General features: G+C 53.3%; 1 protein-coding gene across 1 annotated transcript in view; it reads left to right on the forward strand.

Annotated features, from left to right (window-relative positions):
- Positions 1-20,924, forward strand: part of FHOD1 (formin homology 2 domain containing 1) — a gene marked incomplete at its 5' end in the record, with an annotated part of 78,523 nt that overhangs the window by 48,750 nt on the left and 8,849 nt on the right. Inside the window, 13 exons of the mRNA XM_025209432.1 lie at positions 281-386; positions 612-706; positions 1,379-1,490; positions 3,767-3,861; positions 4,114-4,257; positions 7,404-7,669; positions 9,916-10,026; positions 11,078-11,101; positions 12,946-12,999; positions 16,928-17,097; positions 17,910-18,014; positions 18,773-19,590; positions 20,482-20,637. Coding sequence (XP_025065217.1) covers positions 281-386; positions 612-706; positions 1,379-1,490; positions 3,767-3,861; positions 4,114-4,257; positions 7,404-7,669; positions 9,916-10,026; positions 11,078-11,101; positions 12,946-12,999; positions 16,928-17,097; positions 17,910-18,014; positions 18,773-19,590; positions 20,482-20,637 — 2,256 coding nt within the window. The remainder of the gene's footprint in view (positions 1-280; positions 387-611; positions 707-1,378; positions 1,491-3,766; positions 3,862-4,113; positions 4,258-7,403; positions 7,670-9,915; positions 10,027-11,077; positions 11,102-12,945; positions 13,000-16,927; positions 17,098-17,909; positions 18,015-18,772; positions 19,591-20,481; positions 20,638-20,924) is intronic.

Below are 20,924 nucleotides of genomic sequence, written 5' to 3' on the forward strand. Positions count from 1 at the left end.
ATTTAGCCTGTTGTCTTAGTGTGGGCAATGTGAGGTGGCCCCTTCCTCTCCGAGCCCTGCTCTGTGCAAATGAGTCTTTACCGGTTGCACTGCGTGGGCAGCCCTTGGGCTCCCCCAACTCTAACACCCTCTTCTATCAATCCCTGCCATTCTTTCCCATCCCCACACCATTGCAGGCTGCCGCTAGGGGAGCTGCTCATGGAGTCACTCACGCCCTTGTCTCAGGCTTGGCCTCTGTCTTGTGGGAGTAGATCAGTGAGCTCTCTGGTTTGTGCTGCAGGAGGATAAGGACCTGGTGCCGGAGTTTGTGAACCTAGAGGGGTTGACGTGCCTGATCAAAGTGGGGGCACAGGCTGACCAGAATTACCAGAACTACATCCTGCGAGGTTGGTAACCGGAGCAGCCCTCTGCCCAATGCCATGGGGTCATGTCTGGAATTGGAGGCAGTGGGAGGGGGAGAGACCCACAGCCCCCAGTGGCAGCAGCTCCTAGCCAGGCCCTCATGCATGAGGAAACTGTGATCATGGAGCCAGGCTGGGGCAGGAAGAGAAACACATTTCCTCCTACTGAGCCACGAAGTGCCATGACTCTAACTGTGCTTTTTCTTCCAGCACTGAGTCAGATCATGCTCTTTGTGGATGGGATGCAGGGGGTGATTGATCACAATGAGACAGTGCAATGGCTCTACACGCTGACTGGGAGCCTGGTAAGTTCCCCCAGCTATGCACCCCTGCTTCGCAAAAGGATTAGCTACTGCTCCTGGGCACATGCTGCCTGTCACTGTTCTGGGGAGCCTGGCTTTGGCCTTCCACTTACCCTTCCACCACAGCCTCCTTAGGGAGTGCACTGGGACAGTGCCTCAGCTGAGCACCTTGTCATGTACCCTCCCTAGCTGGGTACCTGTCCCAACACAAGACCTGTGCTTTGCTTCCCTTCCAACTAGGCTCTGCACAGTCATTGAGGGCTGTCTACTCAATGCTCTGTCCTCAGGCCACGTGTAATGGTGTAGTATATTTATATGCCTGTAGGGCCACTGTCCCCAGGCTACATGTGCCATCCAGTGCCTGGCAGAGAAGAGCAGAGGGCAAGATGGACAAGAGCAGGCTCTGTACACTAGCCTCTGGAGCAGGCAGCATTGTCCTTCTGGAGACACAGCAGCTCACTGGTGTCTTACTGGAGCCTGCTGCTGCCCAGCTTTGGACCAGGAGTGGCTTCTATGACACAGGGAGCCCTGCAGCCTCCTCTCCATGATAAGGGCAAGGGTGGCTGCAGTGACTTCACTCTCCGATAGGCTCTGGACTTGTAGGGCAAGTGTGGAGCCTTTTTCCAGCTCATTAAACTTCTGACCTCAGCAGAGTATGTCCCCCTATCTCCCCAGTACCGCCTGGTGGTGAAGACAGCACTGAAGCTGCTGCTTGTGTTTGTGGAGTACACGGAGTCCAACGCCCAGCTTCTCATAGAGGCTATCAACATGGTGGACCAGAAGAGAGGTGAGAATGGTGTCTACACACCCCATCTGGACCTGGAGCAGAAGCAGATGGGGCCTGCCATGCTGGAAGTGCCTGTTTTCTCTCACTTCCTGCAGTCTACATGCCTGGAATTAAAACCTGTGTGGAGGCCTCTTGCTGGGCCCCTTAGAGGGTCTCTAATAACCCTTGTGGGTCTATTCTGGAAGGCACACGGGTATGGTACCAGTGTATATGTTCATGTTTCACTGAGAGGCAGAAGCAGTCCTGACCCTTCTCCTGCCCTTGGGGTTACCCCTGTCAGTATGGGGGTGGGGGGAAAAATAGTGTGGGAGGTGCCATAGCCTCAACTTGGAGGTGGAAAAGGGAACAGGGCATTGCTGGTAATCAGAACCTGCTCCTCATTCCCCTGCACTCAGGACTGCATCACTTGGACAGCTTGTGGATAAGTCTTGTAGTGCCAGGCTAATGCTGGCTGGGCAGTTTCAGCCAGCATTATAGTCACAGCAGGCATGCCATGGCTCAGGCACTAACTGTTTGTTCCCTGTGTGCCCCCTTTCCCCTCTTCCTTCAGCTCCCTTCTGTGTCAGTCCAGTGGAGAGCAGCCTTAGTCCTGGGACCCCCTCCTTGACTACTAAGCTATGGGGTGTCAGGGGCCTTCTTGATCTGAGAAGGGAAGTGTTGGTCTAGTTCTGTCCCTTCATGCCTCCATGGGCACAGAGCAGCCTCTAACTTCAAGGGGGGGCCATTTTTCCAGACATGTATTTGTACTGGTGATGCTGTTAGTGCCCAGCTCTCAGAGAGCCTTGCACCAGCATTTTGTGGGCGCCATCATGGTCACCAAAGAGCATGGCCATCCTTCAGGGGAATGGGCTGAGGTATCATATTGGGGAGAGACAGGGATGCAGCAGGCTGTGGGTGATGTCCCAGGTAGGAGAAGGCACTGCCAAATGCTCTCTAGCACTAACAGACTCATTGTCCCAGGAGTCACAGGGTACAGGGTTGCTGCTCCTGGGGCTTGGTGTTGCTCTCTGAGCACTACTCACTGCATGAGCCTGATGCTCCATCTCAAGGATGTGCCAGGCAGTGCACCCTGTGCTTGGCAGTCCCAGCAGGTCAGGACATTAGTGGTATCTAAAGCTTGTTGAGGCAGGGAGAGATCCTTCTTTCCACCATCTAAGAATTAAAACTGTATGAATGAAAGCATAGGCACAGGCAGGAAAGAGATAAACCTGATTTGAGTGCCCTCTTAAATTTTGTTTGTGGCCCTTTCATATATTCTTGCAACCCACTTTTGGATTGCAACCCATAGGTTAATAAACGCTGTTCTCGAGAGCATGCCATATGCACTCTTAGCCTTACACTAGTTGCCTTACCTCTGGCCAACTCCATGCGGCGTACCCCACCATGGCATGGTCTATGTATGGTGACAGGACAGGAGCTGAGCCAGGGCCCATGTCAGAGAGACAAACCTTTTCCTCTTGGCCAGGCATGGAGGAAATGGAACGTTTGTGGTGGCAACTAGTGTTGCATGGGCTGCAGGAAGGCCAAGCAACCAGCAAGACCTCACACAGCAGGATTCCTGAGAGAGCAAGCGTTTCTGCTGTCATCTCCTTTGGCCTCACTACATTTACTTATGCCCAGCGCTGAACTGGAAAGCCCTGGCAGTTGAAGTGCAGTGCAAGGAATGGAGTCCCATGGTAGTAGCGGCTGCTTGAACCCTGTGGGGTCCAGGAGCAGTGCCCTCAGAGGAGCTGCCCAAAGCAGGTCTGTGATTGCTGCACGGAACAGGCCGAGCAGTACAGGCCCCGCCATCCCCCAGGGACACTCTGGCTGCTCAGCATTGAGGACCCAGGGAGGACAGGTTCCAATGAGGAAGCTGGCTGGAGCAGGAGACCTTCCCAGCCACAGGACAAATGTGGCCAAGCTCCCAGGCACTCTGCACTGTGTGTGCCTGGCTGCTCCTTGCCACCTGATTGATGGCACTGCAGGATGTTGTGCCTGGGACAGAGCCCCTTGGTGGATGCTGAGACATGGAATCCCTTTTCATAGCCCCCTGCAGGCTGCAGTCCTGGACCACTAAACCTCCCTGTCCACATGTGGTGCATGCCCTGCAACTTTTGCCACTTCTGCCCCCCAACATTGGCCTCTTCATCCAGGCTGAGTAACTACAGAGGTGGTACCATGTGGCTCAGTGCCACCCTGAAGGATCCTGGGGAGGTGTGTGGGAGCTGGTGCTGGGAGGAAAGGCCTGCCCCGTACATAGGGTTGTCTGCCATGTATGTGTTGCTGTCTCCTAGGTGCAAATCCATGGTCAAACCTGATGGCAATCCTAGAGCAGCGCAATGGGGCTGACACAGAGCTGCTGCTGTTCACCATCATGCTCATTAACAAGGTCAGTATGACAAGGGTAGGGGTGGCCTTAGACTGACCTATGCTGTGCCACCCCACTAGCCCCTTCATGGGGTCTGATTTCCCTCGACTCCTCCAGAAGCAAAGCGCAGATGTCTGGGCCTCAGTTTTTTCACAGCCTGGGAGCAGCCTCTCCCCACAATCTGAAAAGGCCTTGTAGCCACAGAGGCTGCTTGGCTGGCTGCAGTGCCCATTGATGGCCCGGTCCCAACTGTGTTGCCTTGGTGTTTCTCAGACACTGGTGGCTCTCCCAGACCAGGACTCATTCTATGATGTGACGGACTGTCTGGAGCAACAGGGAATGGAGAGCATCATGCAGCAGCACATGAACAGCAAAGGCACCGATCCTGACTTGAAGCAGCAGTTTGCAATCTATGAAGTAAGTGGTGTTGCTTCTTGCAGTGCAGGGCCCAACCCCCATCATGTGCTGTTCCTAAGAGTGCTGTTGTTCTTGATGCTATGAAGGGAAAGACCCCACACTTGAGAGTCCCATCCGCTTATACTGGCAATTCTGGGAACAGGGTGGACACCCCTAGCATAATGTTCCACCTACCAATGAGGTGCCCTCAGGAGTCAGAGGAGGGCATTGGCCTGAGCATAACTGCCTCTTGGGCTGACACCCAAACACTTCAGCCTCACTGAACTGAAAATGTGCCCCCCACATACTGAGATTGCATAGAGAGGACCCATGCAGTCCGGCCCTGGAGGAACCTGGCAGAAATCCCATTCCCTCCCAGTAAGCACTGGCATTGTGGGTACATACAGTAATGTTGTTGACAGCACCTTGGATGCCTCTTGCTTGACAAGTGTCCTACATCCTGAGATCCTAGCCCTTCTCCATGGGAACACAGTAGCAGTATTTTTTGTCAGTCTCAGCCTTGTCTCATCTCACTGAATACCTCTCCAATGGGAAATGCTCTCCCTGTGGCACCACTTCCCTTCCTTGTCCTCCTTCCTCCTCTGCCACTTTCCCTTCACTGTCTTTGTATCTGTTTCTCTTCCCTGGTCTTTGTCATCTCACCTCCATTCCATCTGTTTAGAATGATGATCAACAGTGAAAGAGTGAATGATGAAATGACAAGGGGCATCCTAGACACTCATACGCTCATGCAGGGGAGGCTGGGGAAGGCTGAGTGAATTCACATCATGGAGGTGTTGGCTAACTCCAGGCCTGGATGCACAGTGTGTACAGTGGTGTAACCTGCCTTACACTGGGATAAACAAAGCAGCAAAGGATATACAACATACAGCCGTACATTGTTGTAACCGACTTGAATCAGATAAAGTGACCCCAGGAAAAATCAAGGGTCAAACTGCACTGCTGTCAATTATCCTGAGGCTTGTCAGGATTTGTTTTTTTATCAGTAAATGTTGATAAACATCGCTCTCGCCTCACATTCACAAACCACCAAAAAATATTTCCACCATTAATAATCAAAATTTATAGAAAGGGACATAAAAAAATGATGACTGATGGAGTGTGTGATGACAGGGGGAGCAGTCCTACAGAACTGTGCTGACTGTTGTTTGGACTGCAACTCCCAGAAACCCCAGGGGACTGGAAACAACAGAAGAGGAACTGACAAAGCTGATGAGGGAGCTTGTCTGCCCCCACACCTCTAATTTCATGCGGTCGTGAAAATTGAAATAAATGAAAATTAAACATCAATATTGTCCATCGAAAGTATAAAAACTATTGAATTCTGCCAAGTCTAATTAAACTGGAGTCCTTGTTGCTTGTCTACTTCTGTCCCAGAGCATCCCTTCACTTAACAGATGCTTAGGCTTGGCAGGACTCTATTTTTATTGGTAAATGTCGATAAATAGCAATTTCACTTGACACTTGCAGACCAATGGAAATAATAATCGAAATTTATAGAAGGGGGACATTAAAAATAAAATCCAGGATGAGTAAGAAAATCCAGGGCAAGGGGTGCTGCGTGCATGCACGCGCGCGCACGCGCAGTGGGCCAATGCTGGTGGGGTAGGGGGAGCCCTGGCTGTACCACCTGCACACTGCTCCTCTGGCAGCAGCTTGAGCAGCCACTGTGGGAACTGGGGGCTTTGTTGGGAGAGCTGTGCTTGGAAGCAGGGTTGGAGGGGCAGGGCTGTTGGCAGCCGAAAGCCCGGCCGCCACTGGATCAGGCACAAAATTCCCACTGCGCCTGGCCCCTGCATGATCAAGGCAGGGGTCAAACTACCACCAAGCCCAGCCCGACTCCTAGTTGATCAGGTATGCTTTATTGATTTATGAATATTTACTTGTGATATTTTAACGTGATTTTATAAAGCTTTTAACAGTATACTGTCATTAAATTATCTGCCCCCCACATCCCTAATTTCCCACAATCCTGAAAATTTAATTTGATAAAAATTGATAGAAATGCTTAAAAATAAACATCACTTTTAGCTGTTAACTTTATAAAAAAATAAAAATTGAATTCTGCCAATCCTGCATATGGTATTACTGGCTTCCCTGCCACCTAGTGGGAAGGTGTGGTAATAACACTTACTGTAACTGCTGCCCCTGTATAATTGGTTGCCTATCTGCTCCAGATGCTGGGGTAACTCACATCGGTGCATAAAAACTTGTAAGTGACATGAATATGCATGTGCTGTATGGCTTGTCCCTCCAGAAATTAGGTTGATGTTGGTTGAAGCTCGAATGTTATTTCCACAGCCAGAAAGTCTGGAAAACTATTCTGGGGTTTAGGTGGAACCTTAGGCTCTGTACTGTTGGAATGTACGTTGCAGGCCGATGAGCAGGGATCCTGGTTTTCCCTGATAAAAAATTGCAAATTCTCTGATTAAAAAAATCACAAATTCTCTGATAAAACCCCCCAAATCTGGGATTAAAATTAAAGGCTCCCCACAGCCCCCCGGCCCTGCTGGTGCCCCAGGCTCTCTCTCAACCCCCCAGCCCTGCTCACGCTGCTCTGGATACCGCACTGCTCTGGATCCATGCCAGCGGGGACTCCATGTCTTCCCCCAACACCTCCCCATTCCCTCAGTCCCCAGCCACCTTCCCCGCCAGTCCTGCCCTGCAAGCCGCAAGTCCCACTTGCCTCTCAGGCTCCAGGAACGAACAATGAGCCCAAGCTGGGCCTTGGGTGACTGAGAGCCTCAGGCCCTGGCCTTCCCCTTCTCCCTCCCCCTTCAGGCAGGGTTGGGGTTTCCTGCCCTTGTATCAATCAGCTCTTGCAGGCTGAAACTCTGCCCTCCTGCAGAGCTCTTTGCAAACAGGGGAAATCCACAAGTATCTCTGCTACAAGGAAAAATCCATTTTTTCTCTGATAAAATAGGGAAATATATGGTTTTTTCCTGTTTTTCTGTGGGAAATGGGAAGCCCGGATCCCTGCGGATGATGAGGCAGGGTCTGAGCTGGCAGCCAGTATGGTGGCAGTGCATGTGAACATGTGAAGAGTGTTGGAACATAGCAGAGGGAACACACAGTATTTGGGGGCTTCTTTGCTTCTGCAAGAGCACACACTGCCCATGTCCCATCCTCACCTGTGTTCTCCACAGAGTGCACTCAGATATGAAGATGGGGTTGAGGAGTCGCCATTGGGAGCACGCAAGGAACGAAGGAAAACAGATGAGGGCCGGCGGGGCTGGCGCTCCTTAGGGGGTGGTATAGATGTCAGTTTCACTGCCAGCTCCCCAAGCCCAGTCCAGGAAAGCAACCGTCTGGCTGAGAACTCCAGCACCTTGATAGAATCCCCTGCCAAAGACCTTCATCCCCCAGCACCCTCACCCCCTGTAGAGGTTGTTACTGAAAGCAGCCCAGCACAGTAAGTACAGCATGTTCTGCAGGGGAGGGAGGAGGGAATCTATTTGTAGGTACCTGTGAATCAGGCACATGAGGTGGTACCTCGGACCAGGCCAGTGTCTGTATGACGCTGTGGTGTACAGAGGTCTTTTGGGTGGGAGCTGTGTATCTGGTACAAGACTAAAAATTTAGGGCTGTGCAAAACTGCACCATTTTGTTTCAACTTCTGTTTTGCTGTTTTGAAGGGACAGTGTTTCGTTTCATCATTTAATTTTGTTTTGTTGAAACTGTTTTGCTATTTCAACACATTTCAACATTTCGCCCATAGGCTATAATGGGGAATCATGAAAATGCCTATAACTTTGTCACTTGTAGCCTGATTCAGATGAAAATTGCAGAGATGGTAGCCTCTTCTGAGGGCATAAAGCCTGCCAAGCTTCAAGGAGATAGGTGCAGGGGTTTTGTGAACCTGCACCTCAAACGTTGAAAGCAAAACTGTCATCCCTTGTGCAGATCTGGAGGCCTGCACCCCCAAGAGGGCTGCGGGGCTATGCCAGACTCCTCCTGGGGGTGCGGGCCCCTGGATCTGTACACGGGATCACAGGAGGCTGCCGCTGCCACCTGGGACCGGTGCTGGGCACTGCCCGTGCCTAGCACCGGGAAGACTGCAGTTGCTGCTGGCCCCAGGCAGCAGCGGCAAGCTCCTGTCATCCCGTGTGCAGAGCTGAGGGCCCGCACCCCCAAAGAGGTCTGGGCTCAGTGGCAGCACTGAAAAGGCAGGTGGGGGGGCTGCAGTGAATCTTGAGGTGGCAGTAATCCCCTTTCTATTGCTATGGCCTGCCTCAAGTGCCAGGGAGAGCCCAATGCTGCCCCTGCTGCAGCCCGGAGAATGACGGATGCCACCTGCCTGCAGCTGCTGGGCTGTGTCGCGTCGGGGGTTTGGGGCACAATGCAACCCAGCAGCTGCAGGCAGACAGCATCTGCCACTCTCGGGGCTGCAGCAGGGGTGGCACCGGGCTCTTCCCAGCACTCAATGGCAGTGCTGGGAGGGCAGATTGAGCTCCATGGGACTCGCAGAGCCACTCAGAGCATAGCCGTAGCTCTCCCTGCCTTCTGTCGCTGGGCTGAGAGCCACTGGCCAGGCTGTGCTCGGAGCCAGGGCTGTGCCCCAAGTGGCCCTGCCACTGGTCCTCCACCACCTCCCGCTGCCTCCCCCAGCTAGGCTCACCTCCATGGGTCTGTGGAGCCTCCAGCCACTGGGCTGTGCTCACCAGGATTCACAAGGCTGTGCTCCAAGCAGCTCCGCTTGAAGCTCAGCCTGGCAGCAGGAGGCGGCGGAAGAGCCAGTGGCAGAGCTGCTCGGAGCCCAGCCCTGGTGAGCACAGTCTGGCAGTGGGAGGCTCTGCAGCTCCACAGAGCTGAGCCTGGCAGTGGGAGGTAGCGGAGATCCACTGGCCAGGGTTGTGCTCCAAGCAGCTGTCACTGGTTCTCCACCGCCTCCCACCACCAGGCTCAACTCCATGGGGCTGCAGAGCCTCCCACCACCGGGCTGTGCTCACCAGGGCTGCGCTCGGAGCGGCTCTGCCACTGGCTCTCCTACCACCTCCCACCACCAGGCTGAGCTCCGTGGGGCTGGAGGAGCTGCTTGGAGTACAGCTCTGGCTCTGCCTCGCCTCCCACCGCTGGGCTGCTTCAAAACTCAAAAAGTTTCAAAACTTTTGAAATGTTTTGAGTGCCCTCATTTTGTTTCGAAGCTGTTTCAAAGCCATTTGTTTCATTTCGATTTTGCTGTTTTGAGCTCAAAACATGTCAAAACAGCTTTGAAACAAAACACCCATCAAAATTTTGCGCAGCCCTACTGATTATGTGTGGGGAGTGGGGTTTCTGCAGAGTACAGGGTAGGCTGAAACCCAGCTCAGTCCAGTGGCTGTGGTTGGTTCCTGGCCAGGTAGAAGCCTGTGTGCCATCAGTTTGCATCATATTCCTCAGGGTTTCATTGGCCCCAGGCTTCCTGCCAGGGCTGAAAGCCCAACTGGGCATGCTTGCACTTCTGCAGCAAATCCTAGCTTCTGTGGTGCATGACACTCGCCTGCCAAAGGTGTACATATTTGATTTACCTGCCCATAAACGTATTGGAGCCAGAGCTTGTCATAACTTTTGCAAGACTGTGCTTGTACCTCACTGGCCTGTGAGCTGCAGAGGTGTGGAGAGTAGCCTGTTCACAGGCTAGAGGAGATGCATTCTCACCCTGCATCACTTCTTTTTCAGGCCATGCTTTCAGAGTGTTTACAACAGTGCCTCTAATGTGCAGCTCTCTGTGCCAGCTGTGGCAGGGGAGAGGGAGCAACCCAGCATCGTTGGGGAGAGGAGCATTTACAAGTAAGTCAGAGTTGCCTTGGTGTGCTTAACCAGTTGTCACTCCCCAAAGTTTGTTTCTTGGCCTGGCTCTTCTTGCATGAGAGACCCTGGGCCCAAGGACCTGTCTTTTCTGGCTAGCTGGGAGCTGTTCCTGTGGAGACTACATGTTGGAAGTGTGACTCTGGGGCCTTCTCAAGACCACAGAGACCAAGGATAAGCAGGCCTCCTGACAGAGATGCCCAATGGCCTGAGCTTGGACTATCCCCAAGCTTTGGGTTCTGCTGGCATATTATGTGATAGATCACTTGCACTGCTCAGCCTGAGCTATTCCTGAGGGACGACAGGGTAGGGTTTATCCTCAAGCTCTGCTGCTTTGGGAGCATGGCTTTCACTGCACACTCAACAGTGATGACCTCTAGGAAGCAGCTGGATACTGAGACATGTGTGGATAAGCCACCCTAGGCATAGTGCCTGCCCAGGAATGGTATTTTGTGGGGGAAAAATGAAGGATCCAGAAGGGGCCCAAGAGTTCTGGGAGCCAGGACTCAGAGATACTGGGGCATGCAAGGCATGAGTTGGAGTGGCCCAAGTGTTTGAAAGGGCATGGGGGAAGCTGTTGTGTGTGGAAGTAGAACTGCAGGTAGGGAGAATGGGCAGTCTTGTGTGTGATACCCAGCTTATGCTGCTCACAGTCAGATGTGCTAAGCTGGAGCCTTGCTCTGGGGACAGCAGTATCCAAGTACCCAAAGAAGAGAGCAGGCCCTGGAGGCTTCCTGCCTGTTGGCCTCTAGTCTCTGTTGCCAGTGGTTGGATAGAGGCTGGGTGACTGTGGAGGGGCACATGGGGGGATGGAGGAGGGGCTTCAGCATACTGTGGGGGTCCTAACCCACACCTTAGGGAAATGGCTTGCGTGCTTTCCTGAAAAGCCTCCTCCTCCTCTTCTGCCAGAGCCTTAGCCCCTAGATGTGCCCTTGGCAAGCAGTGGGCAGTGTTTCAAAGCTCCACCTCTGCCCTCTTTGCTTCTTTTCTCAGCACTGATTCTCTTCTGCCTAAACTCTCTTTCCTTTTGCAGACTGCACCATACTACCCCTATTTGGTAAGTGACATGGGCTCTGCGTGTGTGTGTGTGTGCGTGCATGCGTCCACACATGTAATGTATATGTGTGTGACACTTTTCTAGCATGCTGTGCCTATCTGCTGTTCCAGTGGTTTTCTCCCTCTGCCCAACGGGCTGCTGTGGTGAAGAGGCCTCCCCCCTCTCTGTGCTGGGCTGTTGGGTGTGCACTGCACTAGTTTCTTTGAAGTGTGTTTGGACCCCTGAAGCAGCTGGGTCCAGGCCTGGGTCTGCTCTCTGAGTGATGGCTGCACAGTTCCCTCCTCCAAGAATGTGCCTAGCCCTGCCTGGCTCCCCTTCATCAGGCCATAACTCACATTTCACTCAGTGACCTAGGCCACATCCTGCAGATGGACCAACCTCTGAAGCTGTTGGGTGTGACATATGTTGTGGGACAACAGCCAGGGTCCTTAATCTATGGGCTTGTCTTGTCCTGGGTACAATTGACCCCACGAAGGTTACACAGGAAACACTTCTGCTCATTTGTACAAGGCTTGGTATGCTGGCTTCCTATCCTCTTCCTGTCCTCTCTGTGGGGATTCCAAGCACTACAGAGCCCATCTGACTTCCTGCACTTCTGTTTGGGGTACCCATCTATTGGAACCTAGCAAAACCCAGCACCAGGGCAGGCCAATGTGTAGAGCAGGTGCAGGCACCTACCTTCCAAGCTGGCTGCCTTGCTTGGGCACTCATCAGAAACTTGAAAGGTTGGCGGTCATCCCTCGCAAAGGAATGAAGAGTGGAAGGAGCTCCATTCACTGCCCTGGGACCCGCACCACAACCCTACAGATCCCCCAACTGCTTTTAAAACTGCCTGACCGTGCAGCTGCTGAGAGGATCAGAGCACTTGTATGGTTATCCAGCAAAGATTGTGTCAGCCACTGAGGGTACCTGGCCAAGATGGGAAGGAGAGCACAGCAGCAGGGGGAGATCACCCAGGTCTGGGCTGTCTGGCTTCTACATGGCACTGGGGATCTCTGAGTAAAAGGCAGCAGCCTGTCTGGTTGTTGCTGGATCTCACTTCTATGGCCTGGGCTTTTGGTCAGCTGGAGCAGCCTCCTGACTGGGGTTTTTCTAACTTGGTTTGTGCTAGTGCAGGGGTTTTCAGCCTTTTTTGTTTGGTGTACCCCGGTCGAAAAGCAGGGAGTCCCCCAGTCAATTGACAAGTAGGGGAGAAGGGGGAGATCAAAACCAGAAGCACCAGTGGCAAAACCGGAAGTGTCACCACTTCTCTGTACTGCTGCCACATACCCCCATGGGGCCTTCCCAAGTACCCCCACGGTTACGCGCACTCCTGGTTGACAACACCTGTGCTAGTGTGTAAGGGGTGATCTTAGCAGAGGGGCTGGTCCCAGTGCAGTGGCCAGTCAGCTGGGGTTGGTAATGCCTGAAATCCCAGATGTCTAGCCCTGCGAGTAGGCCCGCCTTGGCGTGTGCTTGTGCCCCTGTGCGCTGGGAGTCCTTCCGCTGCTCTGACCCTCCCTGCCTGGTCATGCTGGCTACTGAGCTCTGCAGAGAGATAGAGGTGTGAGTATTGAGGCTCATAGGGGAGATGCTGTAGACCAGCAGTGACAAGTAATCGCTTTAGACAGCCTGTTTTGCAGCACTGTGACCAGGGACCAGGGCTGGCAGTGGTTGGGAGGAGAAGTGGCAGAGGAATACAGAAGTAGTGGCAGGTGCTATGCTATGTAATGTGAATCCCTGGGCACTGTCCAGACACAGAGTCCTGAGGCTAGGAGCTGAGGTGGCTGCAGTGTGACAGCATGCAGAAAGCATGAGCGGTGGGGCACTGAGGGAAGCCGGTGCTGACTCATCTTTTCTCTCAGGCAAGAGGAGAACCCCCCTTTGCATGGGGACAAGCCCATTCTGAGGAAGTTTGAGTAAGTACAGATGTGTGCCTGGCTCCAGATGTGCACCTTGTCCAGTGGGCGCTAAGCCTGGGCAGAGCCAGAACTCCAAGGGACCCTTTGGTGCCAGTCCATGCTGGGCTCCATGTAGGGCCTCTCTGCATTGGAAAGTAAAAGCTGTAATGGAATCTGGGACTTACTGGCTTGCTCCCATGTGTCTCACCCCCTGCCGGTGCTCACAGCTATTCTGGTGCGTGCCATACTGAGCAGCAGTGATGACCCTGGTGATGTGATGGGTAGCAGTGTCTATGTCTTGAGGAATGACACAGCAGGGCTCAGGGCCAGAGAGGTGGAAGGCTGGTTTCCTTAATTGATTTCTGCTTGCTTTAGAGGGGAGCAGGAGACAGTAGGCCTGGGCCCTGATAAAGGTACTCATACTCCCTGGGGGCCAAGGCTTACATTTCACCCTTCAGCGATTTGCCTTGGAACCCTGAGCTTAAAATACGCATCTCTGTTTGAGGCAGGGGGGCTTCACGGGGTCTGCTCTTCCCCCTCCCGCTCTGGAAGCCATTGCTAGAGCCTTTGCTATGAAAGAAAAGAGTAGTACCTTGAGGCCAGGATCCTGTCCTTATCTGGAGTAGCCCCAGTGACTGGTGTGAGGACTGCTGCTGAGCTAGGAAGGTGGTGGGGATGGGTGCTGGGAGCAGGCAGGGTACTCTGATGTAGCAGGTTTGGAGCATTCCAGTGGTCAGAGAGGCTGGCCTCATTACAAGCTTCTGGCTTGTAATCTAGGCTAGTGAAAGCTGGCAGATTTTAATGTTCAGTACTCCCAGTGTACATCAGCTTGAGCTAGAGCAAATGGCTTTCTGTCCTGGAACACACACCATGGGCAGCAGCGCATTGTCTCTTTGTCCATTCATTGGACTGTAAGATGCAGAGAGGCAGGGCATCTGCACAGGAAAAAGCTTCCCCCAAGTGCTGTCATCTTGCACTGTGGAGAACTTGTCTCTGTTGGAGGTTGTTGTGAGGGCTGAGTTCTTGGATTTTGTGCAGTGAAAAGAAACCATCCCACTGATAACCTGTGAGTGAAGCTAAACCCGTGAGTGAACCCATGAGTGAAGTTATACACCTCCTTCATAAGTGGGGCCCAGACTGTGCTGCAGGGTTCCCAAATCCTGAAGCCCGGTAGTGGTGCCAGCTTCTCTGCTGGTGCTGACTTCCTTTCACCAGCAGAGAGTTGCTGGGCTACAGTGTTCTGTATTGGATGATGAGCAGGAATCCTGGTGTTCTCTGATAAGCCTCACAAATTCTCTGATAAAACATCCAAAATCCATGATTAAAATGAAATGTCACTATATATATATATATAGATATAGATATGTATCTGTTGAACAAATGTTTTATTGATCTATTTGCAAGTTTAAAGCCATTTGGAAGACTACCAGTGCCTCAATCATTATAATAAAATACATTCTAAATACCTATAAATTTTGGTATTTGATTTTGGGTTTTTTATCATGGAAAATCAGAGCTCCCCCTGAGCCCTGCTGGCACCCTTCACTCCCTAACCACAATCCCCCAGCCCTGCTGATGCCCCTGGGCCTCCATCCACAGCCTGCACCCCCTCCCCAGCCCTGCTGGAGGGGGCACTCAGCTGCCAGGGCTATGGGACCAGGGACCCAGGTCTGCAGCCCCCTGCCTGCCACAGCAGCACCCAAGCTCCGGCTGCCACCCATGGGAGGTGGTGGCAACTGTGGCCTGAGTGGGGAGTGGAGCCCGGCTCCCCTTCGCGCATGGGGGTGGCAGGTGCAGATTACCCGCTGTAGGCTCAGGGCTGCTTGCCCTGATGCCCTCCCCTGGGGGCCTTCGTGGCCCAGCAGGCAGTACCCAGCACAGCAGGGCAGAGCAGGGAAATTCATTGCTGCTGCTGCAAGCCCCACACCACCCTGGCAAGGCACCCGCTCCCTGCCCGTCTGCCAGCAATGAGGGGCACAACTCCATACCACCACCCCTGCTGCTGCCAGGCAGGCAGGGGGCACCTTGCCAGGGCAACACAAAGCGTGCAGCGTCAAGGAGCTTCCCCAGCCGGCCTCTGCTGTGTCCTGCTGCACTGGGCCCTACCCATCAGGCCACAGAGGCCCCATGGGAGGGCAGCAGAGCGGGGAGCCCAAGCCTGCAGCAGGCAGCCCACACCCAACTCTGCCCCCCAGACTAGCCGCCCATAGCCCCATCCCACTTCCCACCAGGGCCCTGCAGCTGTGCATTTTGGCCGTGGGCCCCAAACCCCACACATGCCCCAGCTGGGCAGCAGCCCCAGCCCTCCCCAACTCCCTCCCTCCCATGAATGCTTCATGCCCCTGGAGGCTGGGGGGGCATGGCGAGCTCCTGCAGGTGGTGGTGGCGCTGTCAGCAGTGGGAGCATGGTGGTGGCAAGTGGTGAGCTCCTTCAGGTGGCCGCAGCGCTGTTGGGGGTGGGGGATGGCAAGCGACGACCACCCACAGGCACTGCTGACAATGTTGGTGGTGCCTTTTTGCAGGGGCGCACTGCCAAGCTCAGGGGGTGCATGTGCACCTGCGTGCACCCCCTATGCATCGCCAGTGCTCTCTCCTTCCCTATGGGGGCCTCAATTCCCCTCCCCCCCACCACTTACCTGGAGGACCCACTCTCCAGGCTGCCTGGCACTCATGTGCATGTGCATGCACATGGCACCCCCTGCCTAACTGCCCTCCTCTCAATCCCCCACCCCCTTGCAGGTTGGAACTCTGCCAGCTGGCAGAGAGCTCTTTGCAAAAGTGGAAAATCTGCGTGTTTCTCTGCTAAAATGAGAAATCCGTGTTTTTCTCAGTTAGAAGGGAAAATCCACACTTTTACCCATTTTTCCATGGAAAACATAAAAAATGGATCCCCGATGATGAGTCAGACAGGCCCCTTAGGCTTATGTGTGATAGGAGTACTGATTATTTTTCCAGCCTCTTCTCCTTTTCCCATCACTCAAGGTCCGCTGATGTTTGACTCATAGCACAGAGCACCAGTAGAGCAGCCACTAGGGGAGCTGGAGGCATTGGTTTCTAGACAAAGGAGGGTCAGATGCTTTGTAGCGGGAAGTCACTGAGAGAGAGGGAGACGTGAATCAGCGCATGTTTTGCTAAAATGGTCCACAATGATAATTAGTTCTGTGAAAATTCCCAGGACCTGTGATTGTCACTGACTCTTAATTGTTTCTGGTTTGTGGTTGCATGAGATATTATTAGATTCTCATGCGTCTAAAATGTCAAGAGTGAAAACAAATTGGTGTGAAGCCCAGAAAAATGAGGACCCATCCATGCAGTCTCCCCTAGTAAATGGGTTTACAGGTAACCACATCTTTCCTAATCTAATGGGGCTAGGGGAGAAGAGCCATCATTTAGGGAGGGAAATAGGTATTGTGCAGCCCACTTTGATATACAACCTTGAACTTGGCAACCCAAGTGCTGAAGCTGCAGTGATCCCTCTACTCCTTTAGTGGTTGCTTCCATAACAACAGCTGGCTGGTTATGGAGTGTTCCCAGGGCAAGGGTGTTGACTTGTTCCCTGTACAATGGACCTGGCTGGCGCCCTGTTACTCAAAGATAAAGCAGGTGAAGCACTAGCTGAGGACACAGGGCTTCCTTGTGTGAAATATCTCTGAGGTCCAGTAGCACCATCTGACAGGAAGAGGAAGGAGAAGGCTGGTAACTTGGCTGCCCATTGGGGTGGTGTTGAGGGGAGCACTGGCTTGAGAACTAGATGGTTGCAGGGACCTGAGATATGAGCATGTCCAGGTCTGGCTCCGGGGCCGTGCTGAATGTCCTGCCCTGTGCAAAAGGTGTTTCCTTGTAAAGTAGTGCCTGCTCTTCCAGGATGTAGTTGCTGCTCTAGAGTCCATGGGTCCATGTCTTGCCCCACATGCTGCCATTTGCTGATATCTGGCTCCTTTTGCAGAACTCGCTTCCTGGAAAACCTCGCTGCATCCCAAAAGGAGAAGATTTCAGCCATGGCCAAGGGGCAGATTGACATCTTCACTGAGGTTGCTCTCGGGCACACTGCAACCGTGTTTCCACCTGGAAGAGATGGCAGTGTCTGTGAGCCTGACACAGAGCTGACTGCTACAGGTACACAGCTCTCATGTATGCCTGAGCCCAAAAGCACCTCTCAAGAGGGGCAGCGTGCATCAGCTGGAGAGTCATCCCTCAGGGTGGAGGCATGCTGGGTCACCAGGGAGGCAGCTGCTTTCCTCTTCAGCTGTTCAGTCATTTCCAGTTCTTCCCTTATCTCTAATCAATACCCAGCTGACCAGAGCCTTCAGGACACATCTCTGAGTCCACAGAATCATACTCGACTCTCTCCTGTCTAGAGTCAGAAGAGTTTAGTGGCAAGGCTTTTATGTGTTTACACATATGTATCCAGTAGGGCTGTGATCCTGAGAACACCTCTGCACTACAGCGATGGAATGATGGTCTCTTATCAGTATCCCCCAAGAGCTGCACGCCCTGGACAGCAAGATCCTGCATTCTCTCCCCACCCCATGCGACTCCCAGAGCCAGACCCCTTTTGAGAGCGTGCATGTGCAGAGCAGCTCAGAATTCCCACGTACAGGTGTGACTGTGTGCACTAGTCCCTGTGTGTGGGGCCCACAGGGCCCCTGCCTTTGTATGCAGAACCATGGAATCCCCTGCATTGACAGAACTGTTTCGGGTCTGGCATTGCTCCTGAGGATGTGCAGCCCTGCAGGGAGAAACTGCACCCTTGTTGACATGACTGCCCTAACTCTGGGACTGTTTTGGGCTGTGAGCAAACTCCCCTGTATGCATTACGTACACTCAGGCTGGGCATGTGATGACAGGGTCATGGGGGCTGCAGGTGTGGAAACTTCTTCTGCCTAACGTCCCTGGGCTTCCTAACCTCTACTCTCTCTGTATTGCAGGAAGGAGGAGCAAAATGGAGGAGCAGAACAAAGCGGTTAATGAGATGGAGCCGTGCTCAGCCAAGAGCACACAGGGGAGAGATGAGAAGCAGGGCAATACATCAGGCAAGGACTGTCCCTGAGCCCAGCCACTGCCAAAGGCTTCTACTTCCCTGCCTCAGTTATCAAGGCCCCCTGTTCCTTGGCTGTGAGCCCCAGCTCCCAGCCACACTGGAACTGCATTGTGTCTTCACAAGGCCCCCTTCCCAGTATGCTATAGCTTGAGTGTTTGCTCTCTGTGCCAAGTCACTGTCTGCTTTTCCACCCCAGACACAGCTGTGTGCAGGACTGGCGGATGGCATCAGTGAAGCTAGTGTGCAGTGGGATGGTGACCAGTGGGAGGCTGCAGGGTGCCAGGGGCTGGGCCAGTCATGGTGGCTGCAGCTGGCAGTGTTCCCTGGAGGTCAGGCTCCTCAGCACTGCCTGTTCTGTCCTGTGCTCACACACTCAGCACTGTACCACAACTGCTTGGCTGCAAAGGAATGCTTGCCAAGGCCGATAGCAGCCACACTGAGGAGAGCAGACTGGCCTGCCTTCTGTCTCAGGGCAGATTCAACATGATCCTTTCCATGCTGTTATTCTAGTGCTGGGCAGTCAGCATCTGCTGCTGTAGAGACACAGGCATCATGCAGCCATGTGACCTAGGGCAGGGAGCAGGAAGAGAGCTTCTGTGCAAGAGATCAAGAGCAGGGTTCACAGAGGTGGGCAGGGGCTGAGGGACTTAGCTAACACCTCAGAGAAGGAGGTGCCTCAGGACTGCACCATGGCACTAAACCACTAGAAGGGTGAGTGCTCTAATCACACTTCGTCCCCATTCCCTGCAGGGCCCAGCCTCCCCTGGCACGAGAGCACCGAGTCCTGCAGCACCATCTCCTCTGACAAGAAGTTCATGTTAGACATGCCATTTGGTAAAAAGTGCATGGAGTCAGGGAGGGAGCAGCTCTTCCCTGAAACACCGACCTCATCTCTGCCCCTGGCAGAGGCCAGGGACATGCCAAACCATGCTGACACACAGGGCCTGGCAGGTGCCTGGCCCCACAGCAAGGCCCCTGATGCCCAGGGCAGGCTGGTGCAGGCCCAGTCCAGTATTGATGCAGACATCAATTCTCAGAACTTGGAGAGAGCCCTCGTGACCCCATTCAAAAAAGATTCTGAGTTCACATGGGATTGGCAGGAGACCAGCTCCAAGGCGCTGAAGATCAAGGACCTGGACTTCTCAGACCTTTGCAATGAGGAAGATTTTGATGTCCTAGATACAGCAACAATAGAAAATGGCTCTTTACATGCGCCTCCTCCTTTGCCTCCTGGTATTGGGCTGATGGCTGAAGGAGGCCCCATGGCATTGCCACCACCACCCCCTCCTCTTGGCTGTCCTCCACCTCCTCCCCCAGTCCCTGGCTGCCCCCTGCCCCCACCACCTCCTGCACCTCTTGGGTCCTCCATACCCAATGGCCATTCCCCACCCAAGAAAAAGAAGACTGTGAAGCTCTTCTGGAAGGAGCTCAAGCAGCCTGATAACTGCACTGGGGCTGGCAAATTTGGCCAGGCCACCGTGTGGTCTTCCCTGCAGAGAGTGGAGATTGATGCTGCCAAGCTGGAGCATCTCTTTGAGTCCCGGGCCAAGGAAGTGCCAAGTTCCAAGGTAAGTAGGTAGGCTGACAAGCTGACAGGCAGCCCCACAAGGTGAGCACAGGGGCAGGACAGCAGGGTGTGTGTTGAGTGCTGTGGCTGAGGTAATGTCCAAGTAAGGAAGAGTCCAAAGTCCAGCCTAGGGCATTTCCCCAGGTCCTTCATGGGGCAGCACCTGTTGTGGCTGTTTTGTTTGGCATTTGGAGGATTGCTGGTGACTGGGAGCCTGCTGGGGGAGTGGAGAGTAGAATTAATTCCATTTATGTAAGCTCTTCCAAAGGCCTTGGAGGGCTCAGTCCCTCATTTGCCAGTTCCTCATTTGCCTCAGTCCCTCATTTGCCAGTCTCTGGCCATATCCCTGCCAGTCAAGGCTAAGCTGCCTTCCCAAGGCAGTGCTGGAGGAGCACAGACTAAAGCTGTTCAAAAAAGAAGGAGAAAAAGATAAGAGCAGGGGCAGGTAAGGTTCTGCTGTGACCCCAGCTGTGCAGCTGGTGGACACACAAATATGTAAGTTAAGGGAAGGGGGGTGGTGGATTCTGTGGCTTCTCTGAAAAGTACAACACAGCTAAAGTGCAGAGAAGACCATTGAAGCTGTGGGTAGCACTTTCACTTTGTTAAAGATGAATTAGCAGATCCTGACTGCCCATGGCAAGATAAATTTCTGTACCAGAAAATCTGTGCCTGTGGATGCTCAGTGGTCTGGGTGCATGCAAGTGGGGTGGAGAGCAGTTGCTGTGCTCTGAAGTCTCCTCCTGCACTGGCCTTTGGGTACACACATGGCCTTATGTGTGTTTTGGGTGCTCCTAGAATTCAGAGGAGACATTGAGCATGTGTTGAGGTTGCCTGTGAGGGTCTAACCTGCATTTCAACACCAACATCCTTTGTTTCCTATTTGTCCATGAAGAAAGCTGTTGATGCGAAAAAGACAGTCGTCATAGTCCTGGATCCCAAGAGGAGCAATGCCATTAACATCGGCCTGACGGTGCTTCCGCCTGCCCATATCATTAAGACAGCGATTCTCAACTTTGATGAGTTTGCTGTTAACAAGGAAGGAATTGAGGTAAGGCCTGCAGGGTGTTGTTCCACCTACCAGTAATCTCTTAAACATTTGCTCTACAAATAGAGGAAGTGGCATCTTGGCCCCACAAGCACCCCCACCTGCTTCCAGCTTCTGCAGACCTTTAGCCCCACAAATGCATCACCTCAGTTCCTTCAGAGATGTTAAGACCAGAAGAAGACCACTCCAGTCATCTAGTCTGACCTCCTGTATGACTCAGGCCAGAAACACTCACTCTCTGGCTTTCATATCAGACCTAGTAACTCCTGGTTAAGCTAAAGCATAGCCTG

The sequence above is a fragment of the Alligator sinensis genome, unplaced genomic scaffold, assembly GCF_000455745.1.
Source record: "Alligator sinensis unplaced genomic scaffold, ASM45574v1 scaffold642_1, whole genome shotgun sequence".
Classification (NCBI taxonomy): Eukaryota; Metazoa; Chordata; order Crocodylia; family Alligatoridae; genus Alligator; species Alligator sinensis.